Source organism: Neomonachus schauinslandi, chromosome X, assembly GCF_002201575.2.
Source record: "Neomonachus schauinslandi chromosome X, ASM220157v2, whole genome shotgun sequence".
Taxonomy (NCBI): Eukaryota; Metazoa; Chordata; class Mammalia; order Carnivora; family Phocidae; genus Neomonachus; species Neomonachus schauinslandi.
In genome coordinates, this window is record NC_058419.1 from 81,401,306 (window position 1) to 81,413,809 (window position 12,504).

Here is a 12,504-nt window from a genome sequence, read left to right on the forward strand (position 1 = left end):
AAATTCCTTTGGTTCCTTTTAACTTAAGTATTCTCTCTTGGAAACCCTATTGTATAGCTAGTACTCCTACCATGTTGATCTCATGTCACTTTCTGAGAGAATTTCTCTGTATAATCTTTCAAGATGCCTATTGCAGTATCAAATTTTTAATTTTTTCTTTAAAACTTTGTAAATTTCTAATTTCCTTATTCTTAAGGGACCCTTTGTCTTAACACATTATTGCTGTTTTATGGATTTTGTAGGTTTTAGAATGTGATTTTTATCATTAATTTTTTAAGAGTTATCTTTCATTACTTAATTTATAGTTGCTAGGTTCCACATGGAGCCATTTGGTTTTTGTGATTCCTTTTTAAAATTCTAATATTGGGGGGGGGAAATAAATTTTAAAAATTCTAATATTTGGTCATCTGTTAATCTTAAAAGAGGGTTTAAACTGTCCCATTGCACAGTAGCATTATGACATAGCATTATAGTTAGACTATGGTAAAATAACAGATTTGATGTCTTAGTAACTTCTAGTAGAACACTAATTTTAGTTTATGAATACTCAATTTTAGTAACCTCTTGTAATTTAGACATTTTTAAAAAAAAAAAAAAAAAGTCTATGGAAGGTTGTATTATATACCAGTAGGAACCCAAAAAAGGACTGTATTTTCCATAAGTTTATAGTCCATCAGGCCATTGACAACTGTTGGTCCCCAGTAATTGTCATATATTTGCTATTTCAATGACACTTGGAGTAGATTCACCCTCTTTGTCAGGTTTTAAAATCAAAATTTTTAAATCTCATACAATGATTTGGGAAACCTTGTCTTAATTGCTCCTAGAAGGTTTAATAACCTCACATCTAAAACTGTCAGTTTAGGGACACCTGGGTGGCTCAGTCGGTTAAGCATCTGCCTTCAGCTCAGGTCATGATCCCAGGGTCCTGGGATTGAGTCTTGCATCTGGCTCCTTGTTCAGCGGGGAGCCTGCTTCTCCCTCTGCCTGCCGCTCCGCCTGCTTGTGCGCGTGTGCACTCTCTGTCTTTCTCTGACAGATGAATAAATCTTTTTTAAAAGTAATAAAACTGTTGGTTTGGTGCCTTTCTGTTACTTGGTATTTTTTAAGAAATTCTTGTGGTTATTAGGTTAGTCTGCTTTGCTATCATTTCTTGAGAGTCAATTTTTATGACATTTTCTTACAAAAGCATTGCATTTCACTTGTTAGCATACAGTTTGTAAAAGAATTTTATTTGTTCTGAATCCTGTTAGATCTCCTTTTTTCATTGCTGACATATTGCTTGCTTTTCTTGGATTTCCCATAAGCTTGTAAGCTTTTTCAGTCTTTTCAGAGGGTTAGTTATTGGTTTTAATTATTCGTGCTTTTTGCTTGCGGTTTCACTTTTTTTTTTTCTATTATTTCTAGCTTCACTTTTGGTTACCTTTTAGTGAATGCATTAATTTCCCCTTGAGCACTGATAATAATCTATAAGCCCATGTTAAATATCATATTGTCAAAAATTGGTCAGATTACATACCTAAGAATTCTTAACATTGCTAGTGGTATTTTAAAATTGCTAAAAGGCTTTTGAGAAGACATTTTGTCCATTTCATCAGTTGTTTACATTCACTTCAATCCAGCAAACCACCCCCACATCTTAGATATTTTCCCTGCATTTTAAACAAAAAAGGATGTGTTTTTAGGTTTATCGGTTCTCATAATTTTGGACTGGTTTATATCCACGGTGGTTCATGTATTTAGTGGAACATGATCTGGTGTATGTAGTGAAATGATTTCTATAATCAAGCTAATTAACAAATCATCTCATATAGTTACCTTTTTTTCACTTGATAAAAGCACTGAAATCTACTCTCTTGGTATATTTTTCAGTATTCAATATGGTATTATTAATTATCATTATACCTGTACATTGCCCATAAAAATCTTGAAAGTTTGTCACCTAATTCTTAATAGTGACCTTCTGATGAAGCAGTATTAGGGGCGTTCATTTCAGAGTAAGTACAAGTATTTAAATTGTTGTACATAGAGTATGTTTTTTTTCAGCCTTTGGAATTTTATTGTTAATACCTGTGAAGAATATCTCAATTTCTCCTATTTCTCATCTTTTTTAGCTACTGAAGTGGTGACTGTGTTTGTATTTCAAGAACCATCACTGCTATCCTCACTCCAGGACAATGGATTAACAGATGTCATGCTTCATGCACTGCTTATCAAAGATGTGAGTCCTTTACTGCTTCTCTGTAAAGAATGCTCTGTGCATACCCCTCCCCACAATATATCCCTCCCCTACTCTCTCTCTCTGCAATACCCTGGTCAAAGTTTCGTGGCATCTACACCTGAACACTTTCAGAGGTCTTCAAACTCACTTGATCTTCTTTCTAGGTTCCTGCTACCCGTGAAGTCCTTGGCTCCCTCCCAAATGTATTCAGTGCACTCTGCTTGAATGCCCGAGGTCTTCAGTCATTTGTACAGTGTCAGCCTTTTGAACGTCTTTTCAAAGTTCTTCTGTCTCCAGATTACCTCCCAGCCATGCGAAGGAGGAGGAGTTCTGATCCTCTTGGTAAGTCACCAGGATTTATCTTAAAATAATTGGTTTACTGTTGTGCCAAGATTTTAGATGATTATCAAGGCACCAATTGGTAAGAAAACCCTTTCTTGACCTCACATCATTTCTCTGGCTAGGTGTGCTAAGCTTAATGGGAATTATCACTATAGTTATCACTGGAGCAATATATACATTGTATTGCAGGTAAAAAGAATACTTCACCCTTATCCTCTGCCCATAATATTTTCATGCTTCTCAACAGTTCATTGTGTGTGTGTGTGTGTGTGTGTGTTTTCAAAAGTTCAAAGTTTTAATCCAAATTTGTACAAGTGTTGGGAAAACCAAACTTTGGCCATAGAAACCTTGCCCTTGCCCTTCCTGGGCCACCGAAGGGACTAGATCACGTCCCAGGTGCCCTGAGTGGCTCCAGATCTTCAGGCAGTACCTCCAGGCCATGCCCTCACGCTCCAATTGGCTGTAGCATTTGGGTGGGTCAGAAGCTAAACTGTAGCAGAGTGACTCACAGAGGCTGTGCCCCCTCCTCTTGGGTTAGGGCAGGATTCCCACGTGGATTCCCAGGAGGTGGGACCTACACTACACCGCTACCTCAGTGGGATTACCCATGGGAGCAGGAATTATCCAGTGAAGATCTTGGGGGCAGGTTCACCTAGGGTTCAGGGTCTGGCACAAGGGGGAAAGGGTCTCCTTGGGAGTCCAAATTTCCACCTGTCACCATTCCACAGAATGTCACTTTGACGCCTCAGTGGCCAGAGCTTGAGAGAGACTAAGGACTTGCGCCCAGTGACCTTTGGATGTCGGCAAATAAGGGGTGGTGCTCCTTGGATTGTCAACAACAGTTCATTGTTAGATGTACTGTCATGGTGCTAGTGAGAAACGGGTATTAGGGGCAGTATATTTCCAGGAGTAGCAACAAGAGATACGAAGTCCTGAGCTATTGATCTTAGTAATCTTCTGTTCTAATATCCAAGTCCCCAAAATAGTCACAAATGAATAGATTTCCTTCTCAGTGTATTTGAGACCAGATTATTGAGGAATAGTGAGAAGGTAGGGCTCCAGAAAGAATCCAGTTTTCACAGGTGTGCTTTGTCCTTTCAGCCACCACTGTAGCATTCTAGCCATTGTCATTCTCTATTGGGGCAACCAGAGGATTAATGGTTTATGTTTCTTTCTTTTCTCTCTCTCTTTACAATACTGCTTCAGACCTTGGCAGTAGAGATTGCCAGGGTAGAATGTAGTATACGCGGTTATTTTAAAATATGCTCAATAGGCTGGTGAGGTTTTCTTCTTCCTCCCCAATGACTTGCTTTCAGAAGTTGGTGTGAATTCATTTGAGAAAGCATGACATTAAAAAAATCACAACCACCAGCTCAGTTTCTTCTTTCCTCCTCATTGGCAGAGAAGATAGCTCAAATTCTATTTTCTTCAGTCTTTCTAACAGTTCGTTTTTTGCTTTAAGGGGATACTGCATCTAACCTGGGGAGTGCTGTTGATGAGCTCATGAGACATCAGCCCACCCTCAAAACAGATGCAACGACTGCGATCATCAAGGTGGGAAGTGATAAGGTTGACCATGGGCATGAGAGAGCAGTTAAGGGGGTTTTTAAGAAAAAAAAAACTTGGCCTACTAGAGGTCATTTGGATTCTTGGGCTAGGCCTAGAAGAGGATTATGTCTACCTTATTTTCTCCATGTCCTTGGGTTGGTCCTTTGTCCCCCTCCCCCAAAAAGTAACTTAAGTATTGCTTTCTTCTATAGGATATTAACAAGTTGCCAGGATTTAGCTTCTATTTGTAAAAGCGTATTACTTTTTCTAATCTTTGTTTCTTGATTTTTTTTTCACATTTAGTATCCCTGCCAATTGCCTGTATATAGTGTATGAGTTCCTGGTGCTTGTGAATTAGGACATGGAGTCAGATTAGTCATGCAGTCACTTAACATCTGTGTGACCCTGAACAAGTTATTTAACTTCAGAACTTCAGTTCCCTTGTTTATAAAATAGGATTGAGGACTATATTCCAGGAGTGATGTATGATACATACATACATACATACATACGTACATGTGTATAAAGTGTTTTGGCAATTCTGTGTATAACACATAGAAAATGCTCCAAAAATGTTAGTTGTCCCCCATTTCTTATTTACTAATAAATAATCCTATTTCCTGTGTCTTTCAGTTACTTGAAGAAATCTGTAATCTTGGAAGAGACCCTAAATACATCTGTCAGAAGCCATCAATCCAGAAGGCAGATGGCACTGCCACTGCTCCTCCTCCAAGGTCTAATCATGCTGCAGAAGAGGCCTCTAGTGAGGATGAGGAGGAAGAAGAAGTACAGGCCATGCAGAGCTTTAATTCTACCCAACAGAATGAAACCGAGCCTAATCAGCAGTAAGTGTTCGCAAGACAGGTTCCCTAGTCTTGTGATCTTAGGCATGTCATTTTCGTCCATAAAAGCGAGGGTGTTGGTTCATTATAAGGTTCTTCAAGCCCTAAGAGTCTAGTTTTTTCTTTCTTTGACCATTGTGTGTCATTTATGCTTTCATATTTAATTGTATTGGTTGCCTTAGCAAAGTGTCTTTCTTTAAAATTTGTTGATGGAATTGAATCAGTTCACTATATCAAGTTAATGGGCTTTTCTCAGAGGACTTTTCCCCATTGTTGATTTGGTATTTGCATCATTGCTTGATTGTTTCCATAAGTGAGTACGTAATGAAACATGGCACTTTTGAAGCCTATTTCCTAAGTCTTTAAAAATTACAGGGATTTGTTGTTGGTTCGTCTTTGCTTTTGTTTGATTACTATCAGTTTATTCTAGATAAATTAGAAGTCTTTGGAATGTACTATATGATTATAACCGGGCACAGTAGATTATTTATTTAAGTTTTGTTTTTACATAAAAATTGACTACCTGGATGGTGAAATGGGGATTGGCTTAAAGACTGCTGGCTGGTAGTGGATAGTCTACCAGGCTCTTTGAGCTTATATTGTTCACATGCAAGGGATGAAACGTAACTTGTAGCTGTAACTCTTAATCACATTCATGCTAGAAGAGGGTGTGATCCCTCTGAACTGTCACGCATTTATGCATTTAATAAGTGTTCTTTTGGTTTATAGATAACTAGTTCTGAGAAAAGCAGGAATGTTTTAGGTGTGGATATGATTGGGTTTGGGCTGGTCTTGAAGGATGGCTTGGAACTTGAGAAAATTATGGCAGAATACATAGAAGGAGCAAAGGCCTAGACTCCAAAACTGGTGTGCCATCTTGGAGCTCTAGGAAGTGATGAGCCTGTTGGTATGAGGTTTGTTTGGAGGGTTTCTTTTTTTTTTTTTTTTTTTTGAGGGGATGCATTAACTACTAAATACGTTGCTTTGTTGAGCAGATGTCTTACCCTTGTCTGAGATGGCAACTCTACCTTCATTCTAGCAGCATCTTCTATTTTGATTTGATTAAAATGTTCTCTTTCCGGAAAAGGAAGACGCCTGAAAGAAAGCAAGACTTTATATGCAGAGGAGTCAGAATCTGTGCTTACTTGCCACACCCTTGATTGTCAGCCACCCTGCTGGGATATGGTTTCCTTTCCTGACTACAAGACAAGGGAAGGATTTCTTAAACTTGATGAGTGGGAGGGTGGCTTTGAGTGAGGCTGTGCATGTTCATCTGCATATAACTTTTTCTCTACCTGAATATCTTACAGACACCTTAGATCTAATGTGCCCAGATTTTAAGCTGTCATAGTAAATTGACGTTTTCTCACACCCTTGTATTTTTTCACTCCATGCTTTTCTTGGGATATGTGTCACTGTGTTCTATCCATATTTGTCCCCCCAACCCCAAATTATCTTATCTCCTTTTCTATCTACCAAATTCCTGCAAAGCCAGCTCAAATGTCACATTCTTAAAGGAGCTTTTCCTTTTACCTCCAAACGGGAAGTCAGTCTTTTATGTTCTTCCAAAAGTGTTGTTAGAATTATTCATATATTGTGATGGTTTCTCCCATTAATCTGTATGCTCCACCAGGGCAGGGACAATGTCTCATTTTACAGTGTATCCTAATTATGGGGGTATAGCTCAGGGGGTAGAGCATTTGACTGCAGTGTATCCTAATTACTTTGTATGTAGCAGATAATCAGTCAGTAAATGTTAGTTTGGTGCTTTGATGGAATAACTCAAGAGCATTAGATGAAGGATTTCCTGAGCCTTAAATGCCAAGAGAGGTGGGTCCTAATGAAACATGAATGAGAATGAAGACATAATAAAAATGTAGGCACCCACAGCATTAATACTCTACCATAGAGTTGGTCATATGTAGCTTCTAAAGCTACAGAGGATCCTAGTACTTGGTACTCCATGGTATTGATGTTTTCCTATACTCTGCATGGTCTGGGTGTTCATCACTACCTCATTCACATAACATACCTAAGAGTCTCACATATATTGATACATACACTTTCCCACTTCTACCACCTTCAGAAGCCTCGATTGGGTCACTCTGTGGATTATTAAGGCTGGAAGGAAAAGCAGGAAACTGCCTAAACTCAACCTTCATCTCGAAAGCCACAATATATTAAAGGGAGTTCTTTTATCTCCTTATCCCAGGTGGTAGTTATGGTGGGAGTTACTTTGTGCCAGTATGGGAAGAGGCTTACAAAAATTGACAGTGTGTGCCATCCTCTCTCTCCAGAAGTCTTATTTGTATCCCCCAACTCCCCCTCCAATGCAAAATTCTTCAGTGGGACTCCCAAATGAATTCAGTCTCTCATGTCCTCATCTGTTGTCCAGTGCCTTAAATAAACACATGAATAAATTTTTTCCAATGTTTTTTATTGAGGTTTAATTTCTATAAACTACACAGATCTTGAGATTCCTATTTCTCTACCCTAAAGCGAGGCAGCTACTTCTTTCTTTTTTTTTTTTTTTTTTTAAGATTTATTTATTTTAGAGAGAGTGCACATTGCCAGGGGGTGGGCAGAGGGAGAGAATCCTCAAGTAGATTCCCCATTGAATGCGGAGCCCAACATGGGGCTCGATCTCACAACCCTGAGATCATGACCTGAGCCAAAACCAAGAGTTGGACGCTTAACCTACTGTGCCAGCCAGGCGCCCCTACTTACTTTAATCATCATCGAATAAATTTGCCTATTCCAGAATATCCTAAAAATACAATAGATGGGTCCTATGTGTGTATCATATCTGATATATGTACTTTCTTGTATCTGGCTTCTGTTGTTCAATGTGTTTTTGAGATTCATCCATGTTGTTGCATCTATCGGTTGTTCCTTTTCATTGCTGAGTAGTGTTTCATTGAATGAATCCACTCCCATGGATGGATTTTTGAGTTTCCAGGTTTTTCCAGGCTAAAACTATTTTTCTCTTATTTTTTTTAAAATCAGCTTGTATTTGAAAATGGTGTTTATATATGATTTTGAGACGTGGTTTTGTGCTCAATCTGGAATAAGGAAATTCAGGCACTACAGTCTACCCCAAATACATGGAGTTTTGTTCTACATCCAGAGACATTCACAAGTAACTCTAAATACTTGTATTTTGGCCTCTCTCTTCTGCCTTCTAAACTGTTTGATGTCAGTAAAACTGATACTTCTGGGGATGAATATACTTGCCAATGAGTAACCAGGGCTTTTAGCTGAGGCACCGTGGTTTATTTTGCGGTGGATTCAATTTACTTTGCCTAACTTAACTGCCTATCCTGAAAAACTTGAAAGAAATGGGATATATAAATCCATGTGGTCTTTAGAACTTGAATAGCAAGTGTCTGGGCTTTAAAGGCAGCAAATGTAGAAAAGCAGTTGTTTCCTGAGTTTTAGTTCACTGGGAGGACTCCTTTGCCAAAGGCAGCTGTGTCTCCTCAAGAGCTGGAAGAAAGACATCCCCCACACCCCACACCACAAAAATTCCATGAGACCTGTTCTATACACTGTAGTATGACACTCAATTGGAATCTTTCTCCTGTACTTCTGATTAAGGGCTCTAGTACCATAAATACACATGTAAAATTGAGTCTGGGAATATGTGTGTTTTAGTGAAAGGGGAGACAGGAATGTTTTAATTTGACAGTTAAGGTAAATTGTTTTATTCATCATGGGAATGCAGTCTTAACTATTTCAAAGATGCTATGGGTCAAAGTTTCATATGAAGTTAAGATTACAATTTTTCTTAAAACCAGTTGATGGGATTTCTGCTAGGGAGAGTTTATCATATGTACTATTCCTGTATGATGTTCTGAGCCTGGAAACCAAAAGATGAGGATAATGAAAAAGTGGTTATTGAACAAATTTGTTCCTAGATTTGGATTAAGAAACTGTTGGTTTGTTTTCTCTCTCGTTCTCCCTAACTTCTATCTAGCAAATGAAGGAAGTACCTTGGTCCCATTTCATGATACTACTTTGGCTCTTTGGTTTCTACAAAGGGACAAGTGTTTAATTTGGGCTAGAGCCACACCTGCACTCCCTAGCTGTAGAGATGGATTTCTGGGTTCTTTCCGAGGAGGTGCAACGAAGCTGGGGTAGATGATTGACGTAAGTAGCAGGGAATGTTGCAGTGGTTCTGAGAAGGAACAACAAGGAACAATTGGCAATATTGCAGTCTTGCCATGGGATCATTCCACTCCTGGCTTATAGGTCCTGCCTTTGTACAGAGTTCTTCCCTAAATTCTTCATTGAGAGTGTTCACCATATCCTTGCCAAACCCTAGCTCTGGATATTTCATCACTGAAGCCATTTATGATGCCTCTCCACTAGGTCTAGTCTCCATTTTGCTGTCAGTGCCCTCATACCTGGCAAATCTTTATTTACATCTTATCTTGCTCAGAGACAAGGACTGTTAACTTCTTGTGAATTCTCTTGCTTTCTCTCTCCTCCTACTTCTCCCTTTTATTTCTGCCCCTTCCCCCCAAATGTCTTCAAGGGCCTATATCCAGAATGCTCCTTATTAGACTCAAGTTTTGTTCCTTCCTAGGGTTTATCTTGAGGTAGATTTTGTTTCATTTTAATATATTTTGTGGGTTTTCTTTCCTCTGTTTATTTCTTGAAAAAGCCAAGACGGGGCTAAGTGCTACATTTTCTGCAGCTCTGGCATTACTACAGCCTTCTCATCTGCAGTGCAGCATTCAAGTATCTGAAGCAAAAGACCTGATCAGTTTTTGGATAGTTCAGGGACTGTTGTGATACAAGTATTAATTATTAGGAAAGGAGGCCTTGGGTGTTGGCTTCATCTTTGATTAACTTTGTTCTGAATGGTTTGTCAGTCTTAAGCATGAATTTTGAACAAAATTAAATTCCATTTCCTGCTCTCTATTATAACTTTAAACCTGATGCAAGAACATGGTTAAGATGTGTATTGTATTTGTTTCTTTGTCTAGCTCTTGTCTTCAAGCAAATGTTTCAATAGTCTCTTAATCAAACTGACTTATTTTTTAGTATTTTCATATTGATGAATTCCTCCAGTGATAGTTTGCCTAAGATAGGAGTTTCTTTTGAGGTATGTGTAAATGCTGAGTTTGTGAAGGCTTGGTTTTTCCTTTTGTGCTCTCAACCTGTCAGGCTAGAAAAGCTAATTTCAGAATTGATTTCAGCTCTTTTTTTTTTTCCTGTGCTGTATTAAAGACTAGAAGTCTGACTTAGAGAAAGGACCTAGAATTTCATGCTATTTCCCTTTCCTCACTTTGTTCTCTTGCACTGGTATTGTGAATTTGTGTGTAACTCACTCTTTTCTCCCTTAACAGGGTTGTTGGTACAGAGGAACGTATTCCTATTCCCCTCATGGATTACATCCTTAATGTGGTAAGATTCATGGTAGGGCAAACTGAGTAAAGGTTTGTGTTTTTCTGGAAAATGTGTGGGATTACCAAATAGTCTAGTGATTTCCACGTTTATTTTCATTGGGACCCTTAAAGTGTGGATCAGTGGGGAAAGATGTGCAAACCTTGTTCTATGAGACTGGTTTGCCAAAAATTGGACAACACTCTTCCCTTTTTTTAGATACTCCCAATCTTCTGTTCATTGTTACTATTCACCATTGGAATCCAAACAAAAGAGTGGGCTTTGTTAGGACAACCCAGTATTATGTTCTTTGAATGTGTCCAACATGTATTTTTCCCCATTACTTGCTATTTTCCCCATTTACTTCTCTTTTATATTGAAAAAATAGTAATATGGTTATTTCTTTTAACTTCCCATGTGTTTCACAAGAGAAAAGGGAAGAGTTTGACTTTTCCCAGAATTGTTTCTCTATAAGGGGAAGCCCACGTAGCAATTGTTCTAGCCCACTGAGCACGTCCAAGACTTCCAGAGATGGTTTCTCTTGTGCCTGTGTGTTTCTTGCCCATATTTTACTTTCTTCCCTTAAAAAAATGCTTTGTTTGGTCCAAATCACTCTTCTAGAGTTCTGGCTTTCATTTGCCTTATGAACACATTGAGGGAAAGTATCCATTTTTGCTTACGGGGAGAGGCAACACACTATCATGCAAGAAGCAAATTAAGAGATCAGATCTGATTTTGCCACTAACTCATGGGTGTGGCCCTGAGCAAGTCATTTATCCTCTCTATTCTCGCAAATTATGTGACTTCAGATGTGGCCAAAAAGGTAGATTGGGAAGAAGTAATTATTCATGTGTGGTGTTTTTGTTTTTGTTTTTATGTTTAGGGTCCATATCATATCTCTGTCCCTATTTACTTGAGGTTTTGGTATTCCAGAAAATACTGATTTCATGACTACAGGGCTACCCCTGTCCTTATTCCAAGTTGGCCTTTTAGTTCCAGGTGTCAGGCTCTAACTTTTTTTTTTTTTTAATTTTCATTACCTAGATGAAATTTGTGGAATCTATTCTGAGCAACAATACAACAGATGACCACTGCCAAGAATTTGTGAATCAGAAAGGACTCTTGCCTTTGGTTACCATTTTGGGTCTTCCCAATCTGCCCATTGACTTTCCCACATCTGCGGCTTGTCAGGCTGTTGCAGGTGTCTGCAAATCCATATTGGTAAGAGCTTCTGGCCAAATATTTTCATTTCTTTTTAGGAACAGTTTTGTAATACTTCTGTATACATGTTTTTACTGTGGTCTCCCTTTACTTTCAACTAAAAAATAATGAAATCTGTGGTTATGTACTACAAGTGAATCAAGTGACTAATAAATAGTGTGTCACATTATTTCTCATTGAAAAGTTGAAGTGTTTGTTCATTGTTCCTAGGTTTGGTATATAGTTCAAACATTTGAGTTTATTAGAAGGGATAGTAGATGAAGAAAGTTTTGGAACTGGGTTTATTTTATTGTGTCATCCTCTCATGGATGCTTTTTAACACAATCTGGTATTGTTTAGTCATACAGCTTTTTTCCTTTTTCAAGCTTGATAGTCCTGCATTTTAAGCATAATTGACCTATTAGTTTATTGCTCAAATTTTATCAAAAAATTAAGTGCTTTATTTACTAATAGTGGTAAAATACACATCAAATGATGTTTACCTTTTTAACCATTTTTAAGTGTATAGTTCAGTAGTCCTAAGTACATTGACATTGTTGCACTACCAATCTCCAGAAGTTTTTCATCTTGCAAAACTGAAATTCTATACTCATTAAACAACAACTCTACATTCCTCTCTCCCTCCCAGCCCCTGGTAAACATTGTTCTGCTTTCTGTCTCTCTGAATTTGACTGTTCCAGGTAGCTCTCATATAAATGTAATTCATAAGGTATTTGTCTTTCTTTGATTGGCTTATTTTGCTTAGCATAATGTCTTCAAGATTCACCCGTGTTGTAGCATATGTCAAAATTTCCTTCCTTTTTATGACTCTTACTGTATGTACAAGCCACATTTTGTTTATCCATTCATTCATTGATAGACCATGGGGTTGCTTCCATCTCTTGGTTATTTTGAATAGTGCTGCTATGAACGCGGGTGTGCAAATACTTTTTCAAGACT

General features: G+C 38.2%; 1 protein-coding gene across 1 annotated transcript in view; it reads left to right on the forward strand.

Annotated features, from left to right (window-relative positions):
- HUWE1 (HECT, UBA and WWE domain containing E3 ubiquitin protein ligase 1) overlaps window positions 1-12,504 on the forward strand; it is a 157,473-nt gene that overhangs the window by 74,396 nt on the left and 70,573 nt on the right. The window contains exons 18-23 of the mRNA XM_044911725.1: window positions 2,115-2,221; window positions 2,386-2,563; window positions 4,026-4,117; window positions 4,745-4,956; window positions 10,308-10,365; window positions 11,389-11,565. Coding sequence (XP_044767660.1) covers window positions 2,115-2,221; window positions 2,386-2,563; window positions 4,026-4,117; window positions 4,745-4,956; window positions 10,308-10,365; window positions 11,389-11,565 — 824 coding nt within the window. The remainder of the gene's footprint in view (window positions 1-2,114; window positions 2,222-2,385; window positions 2,564-4,025; window positions 4,118-4,744; window positions 4,957-10,307; window positions 10,366-11,388; window positions 11,566-12,504) is intronic.